General features: G+C 41.8%; 2 protein-coding genes across 2 annotated transcripts in view; one reads left to right on the top strand and one right to left on the bottom strand.

Moving 5' to 3' along the window:
* afap1l2 (actin filament associated protein 1-like 2) overlaps window positions 1-19,337 on the top strand; it is a 31,667-nt gene that overhangs the window by 10,223 nt on the left and 2,107 nt on the right. Inside the window, exons 2-14 of the mRNA XM_029527477.1 lie at window positions 891-1,019; window positions 4,417-4,482; window positions 6,191-6,282; window positions 13,983-14,094; window positions 15,072-15,283; window positions 15,512-15,691; window positions 15,799-15,885; window positions 15,978-16,062; window positions 16,198-16,302; window positions 16,632-16,843; window positions 17,942-18,087; window positions 18,190-18,301; window positions 18,945-19,199. Coding sequence (XP_029383337.1) covers window positions 891-1,019; window positions 4,417-4,482; window positions 6,191-6,282; window positions 13,983-14,094; window positions 15,072-15,283; window positions 15,512-15,691; window positions 15,799-15,885; window positions 15,978-16,062; window positions 16,198-16,302; window positions 16,632-16,843; window positions 17,942-18,087; window positions 18,190-18,301; window positions 18,945-19,199 — 1,793 coding nt within the window. The remainder of the gene's footprint in view (window positions 1-890; window positions 1,020-4,416; window positions 4,483-6,190; window positions 6,283-13,982; window positions 14,095-15,071; window positions 15,284-15,511; window positions 15,692-15,798; window positions 15,886-15,977; window positions 16,063-16,197; window positions 16,303-16,631; window positions 16,844-17,941; window positions 18,088-18,189; window positions 18,302-18,944; window positions 19,200-19,337) is intronic.
* On the bottom strand, window positions 7,137-8,695 carry LOC115059741 (kelch repeat and BTB domain-containing protein 13). The gene has a single exon (XM_029527400.1). The coding sequence runs from the start codon at window positions 8,693-8,695 to the stop codon at window positions 7,187-7,189; it is 1,509 nt and encodes a 502-aa protein (XP_029383260.1). The 3' UTR covers window positions 7,137-7,186.

Raw genomic sequence — 19,337 nt, 5'->3', positions numbered from 1 at the left:
AGTTACATTTTCTACCCATTTATAATTTGCCTCATTTGTACTAATGATTGTTTTCTGTCTGTTTGTAACGTTAGCCAAGAGGCTGAGGTTTAGCTAAATTTCAAGACAAAAAAAAAAAAAAAAGCTGTGAGAAAGGTGATGTTTGCCCCACCTTTCCCTTTAATAAAGTCTTTCTTCTTCCGTCTCATCTTCTACTGAAGTGCACACACACTGAGGCCCACTGTAGCAAGGGGCCTATTCATGAGGCCTAGTGAGAGTGAGGGGAAATACAAAGACCTCCCCACACAGCCGTGAGCTGTGAGCTCAGCCCTGACCCCTGAAGGATGTGTGTGCGTGTGTGTGGGATGCACCCAGACACCGTGGCCCCGCCGACTTGGCCCTTGGCTCCTCCCTCCTCTGTACTTGACCTTTCACTAAACCGATACAAGCCTCAAAACAACCTCAGAAAGACAGCTGTCAGTGGCAAATGCAGGAGGGAAATAAGTGATTGACATAAAGTCTGATTGGTTTCTGACCTTCGCCAGTTTAAAACCTCTTAACAGTTTCACCCATATCAAATATTGGCACATAGCGTGGGGACGTAAGCAAGAGCCAAACTGTGAATATTCAAAAGCTAACAAACTAGTACATGAAGTGAATGGTAAAAGACATGTCCTGGAGTTGAACTTCTCGTTCTCAGCCATAAATTAAAGTATGATATTCAGAATATTTTTGCCTGGACGCTTCTGAGGTTTTATATTGCTCCTGCTTTTTCTTGTTTTTCTTGCTGATGTCTAAAGTCATTATTTCGATATTGATAAATATGTCCACACCAAGAAAACTCATTTGGCATAAAGCAATTTCTATTCCTTGCTTCTACCTCTGAAACTCTCGTTTGTCCGTGCTTCCAGTGCTCGACCAGCTCCTGATGGAGCTCCACCGGTTCCTGCTCATCCTGGATAAGGAGACCTTGAGTGGGAACGCCACCATCCAGAAGGGCCACCTGACTGATCTCCTCCAGTCCTACAAGGCCATCAATGGTATGAAGAAACAAGTGAAAATTAGAGGTTGTTAGATGGAGAGTGGGAGGTACTGCATACCTATGTATATAAAAGCAACAGTAGAGGGCTGCAGCAAAGGTGACTTTTCCGAAAAAAAAAAAAAAGACGGGACTCTACATTTTCGTTTGCTGAAGATGAAGCACAATCTGGAGAACCTCCACTATATCAGTTGAGCTCCACTTGTTTATGTCATTAAACTATGAGAACTGCTTAACATGATTCACCGCCTGCAGAGGAAAAAAAGCACTAAACTCACCTAAACTAGAATTACAACTATTAAAACTTGGCAGTCTACAAATAAAAGGAAATTCAAAGACACGTGACAAATCCAGCCAGGCAAGCCAGGCTTCAAACACTATTATTAAGTATGAAAGGGACAAAATAATAATGTTTAACTGAACCAAAGGCAAACACTTGTGAATGCTTTTTATTAGAGCTTTTTTGGTCACTTTTCTAGCAGTGAGAGTTATGGCTGTGTTTTCATGTTTTATTTTAGATGGCCAAAATGTCAATCACGGCATTCAGGCATTCCATGTAACGGTATGAACAACACTAGACTTGTTTTTTTTTTTTTATTGTAAGATGATATGTTATTACAGTGATATATTACTGCGTGCTCCATGTTATGAGTTGACACTTCCCATGAAGGAAGAATATCGTAGTATTAGTGTAGAGTTCCAGCTCTGTGACATTTGAATAAACATTTTCAGCAGTGAGTAATCACAACCGTTTCCTCACTATTATTCTTCCTTTCTTTTATTTCCTAATGTTGTATTATTGGTGATTGCATGACTGTGACATTGTTTGGGGTATGAACCACAAATGTTGAAGTCGAGCTGATTCAGATGCTTTATAGACTCACTGTCAGTTAATTTGTCTTCATGCCGCAGCACCTTATGTAACTTATGGTCATGCTTTGCCTTTCCCACAATGCAATGAGTTTATGTTGTTGGCACTTTGGCACAAGAGAAGCTATCAAACAACCCGCTCTGGTATTATTATGCGATTTAAAACTCTCAGTAACCACCATGTAATAATTATCCTCTCACGTTCTTCTGTTAACAAATGCATTTGGGGTCATTTATCCCATTTTGGTTGCTTAATAACACTTTGTGGCAACTGAATTAAATAGTTTTCTTCTATTTCCATTTCTATCTCCCCCGCAAGATTATCAGATTGATATTTTTATTCTGTGAATGATTGCAGTCATTAATTTACGCTTACAAGCAAGATAAAATGGTAAAAAGTAACTCTTGCTTCATTATAAAATGATGCACGGCCTGTTAAAGGATCCTGTCAAACAACTCATGGTGTGTTTATTTTTCGAACTCACTGGCTTTGACAGGCAACATGCACAGGCAGTTGGTTGATGTGATTTATGGTGCCTGGAAGTCAGTTAAACACAAAGTGAATACCGCCTTTAGCCCCGTGATTAATTGGTTATAATGAACACATTGTTGATCCCTTGAATAAAGTTTCATGCAGTGCTGGAGAAAAGTTGCATACAATCCACACTGATCCCTTACAATAATATCAATGTTCTTTCAGCGATCCAGTTCTTTTACATTCACTGTCACTTTTAGACTGAAAGGGCCTAGAAAGAGTTCTGCTCCTCGTTTTCAGTTTTTCTCACACACGCGCACTTTCCAACACACACAGCCAGTCAAACTTTTCCATGTTCAGGTCCTGGACTCGTCTCTCCGTACTTCCTTTCCTGGCTCCAAGCTGTATCATTTTTCCGAAGCTGCATTTATACTCTGGGGATGCTCACTTCCTTTGAGAATCAGTTTATAAATAGCATTTCGACTCTGTTCCTCTAAAATCTGGTTTCACTGTACAGGCAAAACATCGTTTCATTCGGCTGCTGTTTGATTTCACCTCACGATATCTATTTCAAAGGAGAAACCTCCTCCAGAGTATCACTCAAGGTCGGAGTTTTGTTTGATTTCCTCTCAGGATGCAAACTTAGTCAGCTAAAATATTTAGTTCAATCAAACGACCTTCCTCAAAAGTGCACTGCAGCTCCGGCACAAATTCCCTCAACAGGTTACAGTAAGCAGCTGGAGTTTGCGATGGCAGAACAGAAAGGATATTCATTTTAAACTGTTTGTTTAAATGTGGCAGTATTTGGCAATGTGTTTGCCAGTTTGTAATTACTCCACCATGTTAAGACCAAACACAATTCTTTTCTCAATTGGCTAACTTCAGCGTTAGTGCGTGGCTTGAGTTTTATCAGCTGCCCCTAATTCCTGCGCTGAGCTGCAAATATTTATATTTGACTGTAAAGACAAGTCATATTCAGTTCCTAATGGGAATGAAACCTTTTCTGCAATGAGATTCAGCCCCTCCCACCATGTAAAACACAAATTAGAATAGAAATTAGGGAGAAACCTAATGGATGAGAAGGAGATGCTGGTTTTGGATCAATCCCAATTAGTGATTGTGAAATTGTAGAAATCCAAGGAGACAATAAGCAGAAGGATAATTTTCAGACTAAACTGCTGTCAAATTTTGGTTGTAATGTAAACTCTTTGGAGGTCTAGACTGGTCCGAGCAGTTGGATCAAGTTCAAGAGCTGAAGTTTCATTGTATGAGTCTCAACAACTTCAAAGACATACATTGCACAGTGCTTTATCTGTGCAGACAAGGAGTTTTCTGACTAATGCCCAACAAATGCCCGCCACGGTAAGAGTGGGTGTCAATAATAGGCCCATCTGTTTGCACAAAGGGCTGATTGTTTGGGTGAAATTCTCCTTTAATCCTGGATTTTTATTTTATTTTACTTTTTTTTTTTGACAAACATGATGAAAGTTTGTTCGGCACCATAAACTGGAGTTGGATTTCTCTATCAATTCTAAAAGCTACCAGAGTTTAGCATCCAAGTGTGTTTTTTTGAGTTGCGCTGGTTACTTTTGTCTGTGAATTTGTATATAGCATCAAATAAAGTCCAAGTCTATGCAGCCCTGCACCACCCTGACCAGACAATATTTTCTTGGCAAACAATCCAGTCGAAGGATATTTTAATGAGTGTGGGAGCGTCCTGATGCTTCAGCAGTTTGGACTTCACCTGTCCCACCAGGAGACAGCCTGATGTTCAGCCTGACCGTGCATGGCAGCTCACCTTCGGGGAGTAACTGTGCATGAACCGGAGAGGATCAGCACTTTGTTTATTTTTATAAATTAGAGCCATTCATTCCTCACCCACTCACTTTCATCTGTTCATTCACATGATCAGATGCAGAAAGCGCGACTGAATATTTGTATGAATACTCTGACACACTAAAGTGGCTTTGTGCCCAGTAGCTATATTATTAAAGCATTTGTGATGAAGTGCACTGATGTGAGCTGTTAACCACGTTTCGCTGTCTTGATGCAGGCGGTGATGAGGAGTATATCTACATGAACAAAGTCATCGTGACTGGAAAGGACAAAGACGACAAAGGTACGAGTTTGAATGGTTACTCTGATGTGTTCATATGTGGGTATAGTGCACATTTCTTTTTGTGTTAAAACAGCATATATACTGTGTAAATTGTGCTTTTCTTATTAATCTCTTAACTATTTTAATCTGTCTATTGTTGCAACGTCTAGGTTTTCATACAATTTTTTCCCATACATTTTCATATATGAAAAAATTTATGAATAGGCCGAACCAATAAATATTCAGCTGGAGTAGTTGTGTTGCAAGATTTTTTCACATTAACTCTAAATATACATTGGAAGTAAGCGGCCCATCGAAAAAGATTTTCAATTTCTATAATATTGATGATCTCTAAATCCTCAAATTATGAGATTCATTTGTGATAAACTTTGAAAACATTACATATTTAAAGCATGTTTTCTGTAGAAATCATATGCAACCTGGAACAATGCCTTTACATAAAAAGATTCCACTTGTCTGTTTACGTCAAACACTGATGTAACTATGTTGTTGCATCTTGTAGTCAAGTTCATGATTGAAGAGACTAGCAGACATGAGAATAAGCTGCTACAAGCAGCGGCCCCCGCAGCTCCCTCCTTTCACCCACCATTTCCTGTCAGTTTCTTCATAGCCCTGCACCATCTGAGACTGACCTGTTTTGTTTGGACAGTGATGAAGAATGTGGTTTGAATGAACCCCAGACTTAACACATATTTTCAGCAGCAATGCAAGCAAAGCCACAGGTTTTCTTTCACATGAACGGGTTGATGGAAGCTCAGAGGAGAGAAATGTTGAACTTTTCTGATTAGTAACAATGTGATAAACCCTGAGTGCACCTTCCAGTTGACGTGCAGAACTTAAATTATTCTTAAATCAGCTATGCTGACATAGCTGGCTGTAATTCAGATCATCTTTTTTCTCCCATCCTCTTAATGATACGAGACTTTGACAGGCATGAGCTCCAAAGGGATAAGCTTTTCTTCTGTTGTTAACGTTTGAAGCTAGAATAAGACAGAGAAAGAGTCTGTGAGAAGTGTTTAAACTGGAAAGCTCAGTGCTCTCTATTGTAATACCGATATCAAGATTGATGGCAAAACAAAGTGAAAGCTCAGGATACCAGAGGTAGAACATATGTATCATCTCAACCTGGGTCACTGGGTCAAAGCCCCCCCAGTATGAAAAAATTCATAAGACAAAGCATAAAAATCTGTAGCAGAAAAGAGCTACAACGGCCATTAGCTTCGCTTTAGAGACTTGTGTCCAAACGTAACCAGATTACTGAGCTCACTGAAGCTCAACAAAGACACTGAATGTCTTTGCCTGTTGTAGCTCTATACATTGTGGCATCTAGAAATTTTATTACTTTTACTATCTTTTCCCAAAATATGTAGTTGATGCATTTTTGTGAATAAGTGTATTGAAAATAGTAATTCTTTCAGCCTTCCTTAACTTTCTTGATTTATTTATTTTTTCTGTGGCCATACAAATAGCCTACTTCCCCTCTATTTAGGTTTTGAGGTCATTGCGAATTAATAATAAAGGATCTTGTTCTCAGGAAGTGCCGACATGTGTAGGGGACAGCTGGAGATAGTATTGGATAAAAAAAGACAGACGTGAACCACATCTTTTATTTATCTTGAGCTTCTCTATGTTTGGCCAAAATAATGTGAGGTCAGAGGTCAAATTTCTGTTATGCACTCAATCCTAACTCTATGATTTCATGGCCTAGATGACAGATCTGATGCCCTGCTGAATGGAAAAGCAGCTAAATGCGCTCCTGTCCCACAAAAGAGCCTTCCTGACCTGCCGCCTCCCAGAACAGTAAGTGATTAGCAGCCTTGATTAACATGGAAAGTGATTTGACTTAACATACTGTACACAGCTATTTGAGCCTCTGCTGCTGTGATGGGGACAAAATTGATAAAATCAACCCCAGTAAGAGTGCTAAACTCGACAAAGTCTGTGGGAAAGTCCAGCGAAAATAGCAATTTTCAACTGTAAGCAAATCTTGACCAAAGACAAAGGTCAGATTTAAATGTATTTGACTGTATTTTGGTCTTTTACAGTCATAAGATTATCATCAGTAACCACTTTATGTATTCAAATCCAGATCCATGGATCGATAACAGCCAATGCCAGAGAATTTGGGTTTTTAATGCCCTAAAAAAATGCCTTCTGTTATTCAAGACAAAAACACTTCCCACAACCTTCAGCGTTTCAAGCCTCAGGCTATGTGAAACGTATTCTCCCACAGAAACAGGTATTTAATCACTGAAGGGGCAACAAACCCCGGCAAGTGATTGTTCAAGAATGTGTGAGAGAGGGCTGTGTTTTATGTTGTCTGCGAGGCCAGTGGCTTCTGAATTGGCCCAGTGTGACATCAGGAAAAAACGCAGAGAATGGAAGGTTTAGGACATCCCGTCAGTGCCTTTGAACTTTGTGCGCACGCACGCACACACACACACACACACACACACACACACAGTGGCCACCCCTAGTATAAACTACAGTAGCAGCTGTTGCTAATCAGAACAAATGTTTAGTGTCAGCATGTGTGTGTGTGTCTGTGTGTATGCATAGTGTGTGAATATATGAAAGTGAACGCATTTAAAATTAAGACCATTTGTGCACAGAGACTTTTTATTTTCTTTTATTTATTATTTTTGTACTTACAATTTAGAAACCCTGAAACATCTGCATTGTTTTTCAAGTTGTGCTAAAAAATTCACAGCGGTGGTGCAGCTTCCACAAATCCCTCAGATGTGTCTGGCAAAGCCATTTCGTCTTCCTTCCCCTCTGAATCCAGCTGTGGTGTAACCGGCCTCTTCTTGGGAAGTCTGAGTAAACACGTCCACAGTGAACCGCTCTTTGGAAACCCCTTCATCTGTCTGCAGGGCTTCCATGCATCGCCGCTGATGGTGTATTCAAGAGTTAGCATGTGTTTGACTGTGAACACAGAGTCCCCCCTTATCATTGCAGTGAACAGCGCCCCCTTGCTGTTAATGTAGTGTCCGGCCATGGCTGTCCACTGGCCCGTCGTGATGTTGTAGCAGTCCATTAGGCAGCGCAGGAAGTCGTCGCAAGGCCCGTTGCGCATCACATACAAATTGTCCCTGTGGGCCACCATACAGTGGCCATAGCTTTGAGGTTTGATCATCGTGGTGGCGAGTTTCCATTCGTTTTCCACTGGAACATATTCATAGATATCTGTAGTGTCTGGTGGTTTCCAGAAGCAAACAAACATCCTCCGTCTTGCAACGGCACAAGCTGCCGATGCTACCGGTCTTGGTGCATGTTTGATAAACGTCCACTCTCTTTTCTCTGTGTTGTAACTCTCTGCTGTGGCGATTATCTGTTTCTGAACCTCACCGCCGATGGCGTAGAGTCGGCCCTCGTGGCCCAGCAGGGTGAAATCATACCTTGGTTGCTGGGGTCCAGGTAGAGCAGTCCAGACGCCTGAGTCGGGGTTGTAGCAGAAGCTGCTGTCTACTGTGTCTTTACCGTAACCGTAAACCCCGCCTACAATGTACAATCGGTTGTCTAGCACAGCTACACCAGCCATGGAGGTGCTGCAGAGAGTTGGGAGGTTAGTCAAATGTTTCCACTCCCCCTCTTTTTCATCAAGGTAGCAAACGACCCTGAAGGAGTCATGCAGCAGTTCCATGGAAGGAGAGTGGGTGCCTAAAGCGATGTACGTGGAGGGAGACAATGACTGAGAATACTGAAGGAGGTCGTTAGGAATTGTACTTTCAGCTACTTCCTTCAAATCGTCAAAAGTATCACAAAGGAAAAGAGCCGCACAGTCAAACAGTTTTTGTACCCCAAAGATGGATGCTGCGCAGTAAAGTAAGAGGCAGTTGTCCGAATCAATAATGTCACAAAGATGGCGCACCAAGCACGTGACCTGCAGGAAAGCGGCACACTCAACGGCTTCTGTGAGCTCATCTGGGTCACTGATGGTGGGAATCTCTCCCCTGCAGACGGAAAGGGCGATGAGGAAACCCCTCGCACTCACTCCTCCCTTCAGGTGTAGTTCATCCTGGTGGCTGTCTTTCATCCCCGACTGAAAGAGAGCACGGAAGTAGTCACTGTTTGTTGCCAGCAAGGCCCGCTCCACAGTGAAGCAGCTCCCCCCCACCCTCACCCTCAGCCAGCCCGCCCGCTGCTCCCTGTCCTCTGGATCAAGGGTCGCGTCCCCACCGTGAAAGTCTCTCAGGCCTTCCAGCACTTCCATGATCTGTCAAACTGGGCCCTTTACTCTTCATAAAACACTCTTTCAAGTGACAACGTGCTGCGTGACTTCTTCGTAGACCGGCCATTTTCCCTCCAGAACTGGACAGTAAATAAAGATTTGTGCGGGTTCCATTGCGTCCTGTCTGCAGGGTCCGAAAATAGAGCTGGACTATAGATAGCAGCTGTGCCATTTACAAGCGTCAGGCAGGGAAAGGAAAACTGTTGACATGCACACTAAGTGGTAGTGTAGCTGCCGGCAACTGGTGATTATCATAACCACAATACGATTGGATGGCCCAAATATTTGCTGAATTATTCATGATGACGTGACTTGCCAGCATTACCGCTTTAAATCCAGTCCGTGTTTTACTTTCCTATTTCAGTGTTACACCTGTTGTTCTTCTTTATTCATAGTTAAACATTTTAACTTGGTTACTTTTAAGCATTCAATGGAGTAAAAACTGCTCTCAAGGACAGCAAATGAAAAACAAAAATCTGTCATGTGAATTTCTGCCTCTCACCATGCAGCTGGCATTTACTGACTTTTCTTTTTCATTGCCATTAATGCCACATGTAGCGTGACTGTGTTTCAGTTCGTGCAGAGATACTGAAGGCCCAGAGAGTTTGTCTGAACCTGGTTTTACAAAGCTGAGCTGCACTGATTATTTTTATCACTACCTTCTCCTCTTCTCCTCTGAACTCCCAGCAGGCTTTCAGATACACTGTGTGTGTGTGTGTGTGTGTGTGTGTGTGCTGGATTCTTGGCATGGGAACCAGGGATTTTCCATGTTCCTCCGACTGTTCGTTTTTTGGGCCTTTTTTCCCACTCTTTACCCAAAGCCCCTCCACCACACCCCTTCTCCTCCTCCTCCATCGCCCCCTCTCCTCTCCTTGCTTTGTTATTTATGCTCTGACGCTTCAATCCATTCCTTCTATCCAGTGTTTCTGTGGTGAGTGTGAGAAGTGGAAGGTTTAGGGCTACAGTAACTGTTACAGAGCTGGAATGATTGCAAAGTCTGCTGGGAGTAAAAAAAAAAAAAAAAAATCTCCACTTACAGACACACACCTGGCCTGTTCCTCTATTTCATATCAGTCCAGCTGCTGTGTGGAACGGCTCCTCGTTAGCCTTGGCTCTGACAACAGGCCGACTTAGTGTTTTTGGAGATGAGTGAAACGGAGAGAGGAACAGAAAGAAGACGGAGATAAGGATGGGTGGGCGGTTTTTTTTTTGGGGGGGGGGGGGGGGGGGCTGCTGCTGCTGCTCTGGAATGCCTGGCTCTTTGTTTTAATTAATAACAGATGCCTGGACTCCCGTTTTTTTCACTGTGGAGCAGTTTACGCTGCAAGCACAGAGCAATTTTCCTCAGAAGAATCATTTCTCCTTAAAAACACCCTGTCAAAGTTTTGAACTTTTGTAGCTGTCCCTCTTTGCTTCTGGGGGTCTCATCATCTCAGATCTTTTCAAGAGATTTTTGTCAATCCAAAACAAAACTTGCAGACTAACAAATTAAATAAAATACAGCAACAAATACTCTCCTGGATCTCTGGAGCCAAACGCTTGTTTATGTCTGTCATTGTGAAACAGACCTAAATCTACTCTGTTCCTGTTATTTATGGCATCCTCAATCTTTTCCTTCAAAGCTTAAGCTATTCATCAAGTCTGACTTTGAAAGATTGTATGTGTTGTGTTTAAGCGAACATCTCTTTTGTCTTTGTGTTGATGAAAAGATTTTATTTATTATTGTCCCACAGTCAAAGGTGACAAGTCATCAACATTGTTGCTGAGCTGCTTGGATATAAGTATAAGTGGAGCCAAACCACAGAGTAATGTTGAAAGTAAAAATCAGCCTAATGGCAGATTAAAAAAAAAAAAAAAAAAGCAAAACAGAGATGTGACACAGCTGTAACAGCATCTCTGTTCCACACAACTGTTGTCGTACAAGTGAGTCATTATGTACAAAATAAGGACACTGTCTTTCACTTTTTTTTCCTGAGATGTTCTCGTGATTGCTTTATTTTTGAAGACGCCTTTTTGCTGACACTTGCATTACAAAAGAATGTGCTCCATAATGTATAACTGATGTTATCCTCCCTGAACCGCATTGATAACATCTCTGTGGCACACATGGTGTTTGGAGATCCTTTCCTCCACTTTCTGGCATGCGGGCAAATCACACAAATAAGTGTTCATCACTGTGACTGTACGCAGGCCACAACATGACGCCAGTTATTATGACAGCTTACAGCATCTGTTTTGTATTACTGGAAATGTGTGAGCCGATTCGATAAAGTTGGAAAAGCGCGTACAACCGGGGGATTCCCTGTTTACTGGGCCTGTTTTTGAGAGCCCAACTCGCGATTTTTATGATTTTTATACAAATGGTGAAATATGCTTTGCTTTTCAGAATTTTCTGGGTCTGTGAATATGATCTGAGCTGATCGAGTCACTCTGTGAGTGAAGACCCACTGCAGGCTGGTGTTTTCACCGCCTCTTTCTTTAATGTTAGTCATTTTTCTTGTGTAAGCATTGCTACATTCCAGGCAATAACACACTGCCTCAGTTTGTTTTTTGCAGAGTTCTGCTGCTGGGAAGGAATACTTTTTGTTGTATAAAATATTGCTTCACTGAAAAGGACAAATTTGGCTGACTGGTCTCCAATCTCACCGATCTTCTGATACTTTAAGATGTTTCCACAGGACCAAATCCCCTCCAGCATGGTGTGCATGATACATGAAGCTCCTCTGCTAAAGGAGTATATTTCATATTTCTGTGATCTTGCTGAGAATGTGACAGAGCCTCAGGGAGAATCAAGTAAGATCAGTGATGGAGGGAAACAATAGACATTGTTAAGAAATGGCTTTCTGCCATTCAAGTCAGGGTTTCACAGAGTTCACTCCAGACAACCTTTCTCAAATGTATTCAACAATATCAGACTTGAACCTAATTTCTATCATTTTCTATCATTATACAGAATGGACAGGTTACTACCTGTTCTAGCTCGTGATGGCATTTGGAGTTACGTTGTTGTACCACACGGCAGCTCAAAACATACCTTCTTGCATAGAGTCCACAAAAATGGGATCCAGAGCTGCCCAGTAGTCGAGGATCTTCCCCAGTCCCCTCTGTTCCCAAAACCTTCTGACTCTCAGGAAACAACATGGGGGCGGCAGCACCAGTTCACCTTCCTCGACCTCTTCACTCGACACAGTATAGACTACACACATGCACAGATACAATGAGATATGAAAAGTTCCCCCTTTTATTTACAGTCCGCGTTTTGTTTTTGTGGGAAGAAGTGACTTTTTGTCTCAGCAATAGTATAAATGACTTTTTAATATTTTCAGCTCATATCTTATCCAGCCCATGTGGCAGCTCCGTGGCCTAATGTATATAGAACATGGATCTTTCCATTGCTGACTTTACACTAATGTAACCTGGAATTTCATATACTGGTGAATATTTTTTTGGATGAGTGTTGAAACACTGTGCACATGTGAACTGGGTTACAACAGGCCTTAATAGGTGTGTAATTTTTGTTCTTGTGGATATATACAAATGTATATGAAACGAGGGCCAACAGGTCTTTTTTTCCTCTTTCAGCAAATTAATATTATTACATTATTTATTTTTCTACACAGATAAATATGTTCCAAAATTCTAATTTAGCATCTGAGTTGCACCGTCTGGTTATTTATCTTAAATTGTACATCTGCCATATTAACACAGTATTTGAATTTTTTTTTTTTTTTTTTTTTTTTTTTTTTACCTTTCTTTCACACTCTCATTGCTTTGGCGTCTGATGAATACCTCCCTGCATGGAAATTTGTCTCCATCATCCATCTCTTGGCTTCATTCTTCATTCCTGAAAGAACAAAAAAAGATTTCATCTTCACTGATAGCCACTGAATTTTAAAGCTTGCATGTCATCTTGTTTCTGGTATGTATAAAGACAAAACTTGCATATCTTCTATCTACCACACGGCTCCAAAGATCGTGTGATAGCTGGATACTTGTGGCCACAAGCTGGCTGAGGAGATACAAATGGATGTTTTTACCTTTTTTCTCCAGTGAAGAAAGTTGGGAAGTTTTTGTTTCACAGCATATGAGTCAGAAAGTTATCTTTTATGGCTGATGATGTAACTCCAGCATAATTTGTAAACTGGACACATGCAGTAGATAAATTGGAAACCACAAACCATGGACATGAGTAAGATTACTGTAGGGTGACAGTGAGTCCAAAGAACACATCTGCATAACAGTCCCTCTTCCAAAGAAAAACCGAAGCTTGTCTCTACCAAATAAGTGATGTTGTTAAGCAGATGGTTCTCCAGAATATCTAGAGTTTCTAGATGTCAGGGTGGGGGGTTGCTCATCAGAAGGTCCAACAACTGGTGTAACCCTGGATTAGAATAGATTCAGAAGAAGTAGTAAAACGAATAGAAAAGAAAGGAAAAATGAAGCAGCCACTTCTGAGCTTCCATTCTGCAGAGTGAAGCAAAGCCCCTTTTAATGCCACTGCATTGTATCCACTGTATTTATACCTTTTTGTCCTGAGCACAGAGCTAGGAATTAGATTTTTTTCTTCTTTAAGATCTTAACATTTAAATATAAAAGACACATGTTGTCAGTTTATATTTATTCTCTATCCAAAGAGATTATCTAAGATTTACAATTTAATATCAACTAGAAATACAACTTGTGATTATAATGAACTCCAGTGGTGGCTGATGATGCCTAAATGTGTTTTGAGTGTGTGTGTGTTGCTGACTTGCTGACTGAAGTAAACGTAACGGAGTGTTTCTAGAGCATCCTGTGGTTTCCAGCAGTATGGGGAGGACAGACAGAGCGTCTTTACCGCACAGGAGACAAGAAGACAGGCAGAAATGAAACCAGACTGCTGATTGATTTCAGGAAAGCCACTGAGCCCACACACACACACATCCACTCCTCCCTGAAGGCAGACGTGTAACTCTGGTGCACCAGGTCAGACAAGGATTGGTTACATGAGGAATTTCCTACTTACTCCTAAAGTGACAGCTGGATCAGCCACATGTTCAGCCTCAGGCAACAGCATATGTTAATAATGTGTTTGTGTAGATATATGTGCGTCACTGTCTGTTAACCTGGATGATATTCCTTTCATGGGCATTTGTTCAACATCCTGGCATTGAGTTGGGGCAATGAATGGGCTGTGGATTCAGTTTGTCATTTTTTCCCCTCTTTTTTTTGTCCCTTATCAAATGTTTCTACCCCCCACATTTTCCCCCATCCTCCTCTCATCTATCAGGGTGTTGTGAGTCGGGAGCCGTTCCCATTGCACGCAGTTCCAGCTCCACCCTGTATGGACGCTGCAGAGAGTTACTATGAGGAGGCGCAGCCCTATGAGGAAACTGTCAATGGTAAGAACTCTGGTTTAATGATATATTTTTTCTTTCTCCGACCTGCATCTCAGAGACACAGCTTAAGGATTAATCCTTCAGGTATTATGTTCAATGATTAAAGGCCATTATACGTCCACCATCTTGGCCCAATTTTTTTAATCATCTTTGAACAATTTGGCAAATGATGACAATATATTTATAAAGATTTATGAGGTTAATTAGGTCTAAGGACTTTTTGTCATGCAATTTAGAGTCATGGACTAATTTATTTTATTTTATTATACTTGCTGATGCTTCAATGCTGAAAGAAATAAAAGGAAAAAAATAGTGGGCTGTTGTTTTTGTCATGTACTGCAAGATTTTTTTTTTTTTTTACAAGGCATTTTACTCTCATACTTTTTTCCCCCTGACTGGCATCCTCTTCTTCCTCCTCATCCTCCTGCTGCGTAGATCTGGACTGTTTTAGCCTCCTCTCGAGGCCCTGGATGCGGGTGCAGAGCTCAGACAGTGTGGTCTATGCTGTTATCACCAGGGGTAGCTAGCCTTCTCTGAAAAGCCTCACGTGTTTGTGCTGTGTCTTTGATGTCGCTTGAAACACAAGACGTGTTGTGCACGACCAAGCCAGCATGGCCCTCATTTTGACCTTCAACAGGGTCCTGCATGTAAAGAAATAATTTGCAGACATCATTCATCAGGTCTATGTTAGCCTCAGTTTCATTTATTTATGATTCTCCTTTTCATCATAACTTGGCATCTTCATCCCATAAATATAATATTAATTAACTTAATAGACGGAACATTTTGAGGGAATTCATTTTCTTTGAGTCATCAAAATCAAAAAACCAGGCATTAATTCCATTTGCTCCTTCAAACTCACTCCCATGCTGCAACATGGACTCAGCCATCCATCATCACAAGCCTCTGCTTCTGATCCATTATCATTTTTCTCCCCCTTATGTTTTAATCTCTTCCAGTTGTGCCTTTTGTGTTTTCAGATGATGGGGAGGTAGTTAGCAGTTCGTACGAGTCTTACGATGAGGAGGAAGTGACCAGAGGAAAGTCGCCGTCAGCGCAGCACCAGTGGCCGTCGGCGGAGGCGTCCATTGAGCTGATGAAGGATGCCCGAATCTGTGCCTTCCTGTGGCGAAAGAAGTGGCTCGGCCAGTGGGCCAAACAGCTGTGTGTCATTAAAGACCATCGCCTGCTGGTGGGTGTAGTCTGACAACTAAATGAACATCACATTTAAAGTGAGGTCTTGTTGTACAATTATGGTCATGAGTGCAATTTTCAGAAGGATCGGGTTTGTTCATATTTCTCTCCGTCATTTTAACAATTTCATTTTACCCAACATGGAAACACATAATATTAACCTAAACAGAAAATCTTTATGCTGTTGTGCGGAAAGTTAAGCCAGTGTTATCTGCACTCACCTCAGTGCTACAAGAGCTCCAAGGAGCAGACCCCCCTGCTGGATGTCAGTCTCTTGGGCTGCAGTGTCGTCTACAAAGAGAAGCAGCTGAAGAGAAAAGAGCACAAGCTGAAGATCACTCCGGTGGGAGGCGAGGCCATCGTGCTGGGCCTGCAAAGCAAGGAGCAGACAGAGCAGTGGCTGAAGGTAGCCCTTCCAAAAACACCCCATTCTTTCCGATTTACCAACCGGTTGCTGTGTTCAGAACAATCTGAATGTGTCAGCATCATCACTGCCTTCTTCTTGTTCACTAGGTGATTCAGGAGATCAGCCCAAAACCAGCTGAAAACTGTGACCCCCAGCACTTTGTGTCTGACTCTCCGAGGTTGATTTGTACTAAGGTACACTTGATCCAGACTTTTTTATATTCAGACAGCCTGCTTGCCGTACTTTGTGTTTTCCGAATGACTAAAACATGAATGTGGACGCGCAGGGGGAGCTGAGTGAAAGACACTCAGTGGCTTCAGAGAGCGGAAGCAGCACTGACAGTCATGCTGAAACCCCTGAAAACAAAGATGGTGAGTTCTTCCTTAGGTGTTTTTTTCTTTTTCTTTTTTTCTTTTACCTTAACAAAAAAGCATTTTTTGTGTCCTTGAAAACCCAAATATTGCAAATAACCATGACCATGATTTTATTTCTTCTCTTCTCCACAGTGAAGAAAAAGTATGGGGCGGGCTTGAAACTCAGCAATCTGATGAATATTGGCAAGAAAAAACTTTCCTCATTAGAGAGCCCAGAGAAAAGCGTCAATACCTCAGGTGAGCAGAGGTCGGCTGTGTGTCCCTTGTGGGTGAAGGTGCTTTCCTGTAGCACAGTCCTCTTGGTGTGCAGATGGTAATGGCACCAACAGCAGGAGGTCTATATCTGCACTTTGAATAAACATGCCAATATTCGGTCATTTGCAGTCATCCGTTTCAAAAACACGGGTGTAATTAGGTCATTTGGAGTCTTTTGTGGTCTACAGAACAATATCTTTGCACTAATTTCAGCAAATCCCAGAAGGTACATGACTTTGAACAAATAAACTTCACCACCGGTCTAAGTTTAAATGAACCTGGTTAGGGTAACATACATCCTTTTCCATCAGGCTACCTCAACGTGCTGGTGAACAGCCAATGGCGGACCTGCTGGTGTCTTATCAAGAACGGTCAGCTGTGGTTCTACCAGGACAAGGGCAAAAACAAAGTGAGTCAGCCGGCCGTGACCCTGGAGGGCTGCAGCGTTTTGCCCGACCCCACCCCCGAGCACCTGTACTCCTTTAGGATCGACATGGATGGCATGCAGATGGCGACCCTAGAGGTAGGGGAGCACTGTGTGCGCTGCTACAGTAGTTTGCAACTCTTCTCCTAAAGTGATGGGGGTGTTGAGCATCATTGAAAATTTGGTAGAAGCTCTGTTTTGTTTTTCGCACCATTGTTAAAACCATTTGCCAACCTGACACCTCACTGAAGCCACAGGTAACGCTAACCCTGAACATAAAAAAAGGTGTGATGCCAAGCTACATTAAAAGCTTTTATAGTGAAGGTCACAGAGCACATACGATCTGCTTCATGTCCACAGTTTAGCTTTACCTCAGATGAACGATTTCAGACAGACAAAGCGCAAAACTATTCAGTGGAATCAACATTACCATCCAATTTTCTCATTTAACCACTTACAGCTGACATGAAACTCAAAGTGATGTACTTGTATACACAGAGAGTCATGTGTTTCTGTGCAAACGTGCCTGTTAGAGAGTGTGTGTGTGTGTGTGTGTGTGTGTGTGATGGGTGGGAGTGTATTGCAATGCTGTGGGATTTGGGGGACTAAAGCTACGCCCTTTTTCATTAGGTTTCCAGTACCACCCTGCTGTAGCACATATTTGGTCATAGGCAAAGGAATTTAAAGTTTAGTCCTAAGGGCTTTTTCTGACTTTTTTTTCCCCCCACTTCACATATTGAAACTCCAATAGCATTCAAGCAAACCACCTGGTGTGTCAAACCACTGTGTTGGTAACATGTTCAACAGCTTTATCAGATAAGCCCTTTGAATCTGCAAACAATAAGATCAGGCTGTCAGCTTCTCACACGAAAGTGTTTCTTGAAGTATGTCACAATCGCATGTTGCACAAAAACCCTTGTTTAACTGATTTGCAGAAATATGCACAACATCAAGTTGTCTGGATATATTTTGTGCATAAACATGTTTTTAACAGTCAAACAGCAAATCCATAGAAACAGGTTAATATGCTAAGCAGCCATAAGCACATGCTCACTATGATTATTTCTTTGGTTGAGTGGCTGAAATATTGCTGACGAATTATGCAGCACGAATAAAAATGGCAATCACCATAAAGCATGGCACTGAAGGCACTGCCCCCCCTCCTTTTTTGCCGCCTTTCCTCCCAACCCCTCCCAGGCCAAGACATCAGCAGACATGGGCCACTGGCTCGGCCTCTTGCTGTCACAAATAGGGAGCAAGACAGATCCAGAGGAGCTAACATATGACTACGTCAACTCTGAGAGGATCTCCAGCATCGTCAATGCTGCCAAGACTTCCTTATAGTAAGATTTGCACTTTATACTTTACTTTGTACTTTAAAGGAAAACTGTTTTGGTTATATATGGAGGAGCTATACTTAGGTGAGGTTCTGTTTGTCTGTCCAGCTTGATGCAGAGGAGGTATTCAGAGCCAAACACCTATATAGACACCCCACCTTCCATCTCTCACAACTCTGATGATTTGTATGACGATGTGGCATCTTTGGCTGATCCAGAGGTACGTTAAGGATTAAAATGTATCGTCAAGTTAACAAGAGTCAAAAAGAAAAAAAAAAAACTCTTGACCTTCTTCCACTATGCATACAGTACTTTACAGCATTTTCTTTCTGAGCAATGTGCCTCCCATTCATCAAAATAATTTTTGCACTTTTAAATTTAAAAAGAGTCATGTCTTCTACCAATCATTTTGTTCGCCCTGTTACTTCCATCAACAGTCCCACGTAGTTATTCCTTGCAGAAAGCTTGGAGAGCCATGTATTCTTAGTAAAGAAACAACTGAATTTTTGATAAAAAAAAAAAAAAAATACACAAATGCCCAAGTTTATCAAAATACTTACAATTTATTTATATTTATTTAGAATTTGGTTTCTTGCTGACTTTTCTATGTTCGGTGGGACTCGATAAAAGTGCCCCTTGTTAAAGTTTTGTGTTGATGTTTTCATGGTAAAAAAAAATCCTTTTAGCTTTAGACAGATAAAGCACAGAGTGAGATCATCTGGGGTTTTTTTTTTTTTTTTTAAACCAGGAAAACATTTAGCCTCTGTCTCCCTGTGTTGTTTTGTAATCACTTTCATTTTTACATGGACCCGTTTCATCTGGCCACCTTCCATCTCATAACTTCCTGCTCCCATGTCATGCAGGATGCTGAAGAGAGCGGCCTGCCAGACAGCGAGGACAACAACCTTCAGGAACATAATGAACCTTGTACACAGGATGCCAAGGACTCAGTGGGAACAGAGGAGGACCCTGAAAACAGGGTTTACCTGGACCTTGTCCCAGTGCGCTCCTTCCTCCACACACCCTCCGGGGCTAAAACTCCACCCAACAAAGAAACTTCTAGACATTCCCCAGTCCCTGTAGAGGACCCCAAGGATGACTCCTGTCAAGTCAAAGAGGTGTGTAACAGTGATAAGACAGTACTAGTACTGTCTCCTTACTTATTCAATTTACAGAAACAGATATGACATTGTTCTAAAATCATTTCCTCAACTCTCTGTGGAAAACCATTGAAGTGACTCAGCTGGTGAATCACT

Source organism: Echeneis naucrates, chromosome 19, assembly GCF_900963305.1.
Source record: "Echeneis naucrates chromosome 19, fEcheNa1.1, whole genome shotgun sequence".
NCBI classification, from domain to species: Eukaryota; Metazoa; Chordata; class Actinopteri; order Carangiformes; family Echeneidae; genus Echeneis; species Echeneis naucrates.
This window is presented reverse-complemented; position numbering and strand designations above follow the sequence as displayed.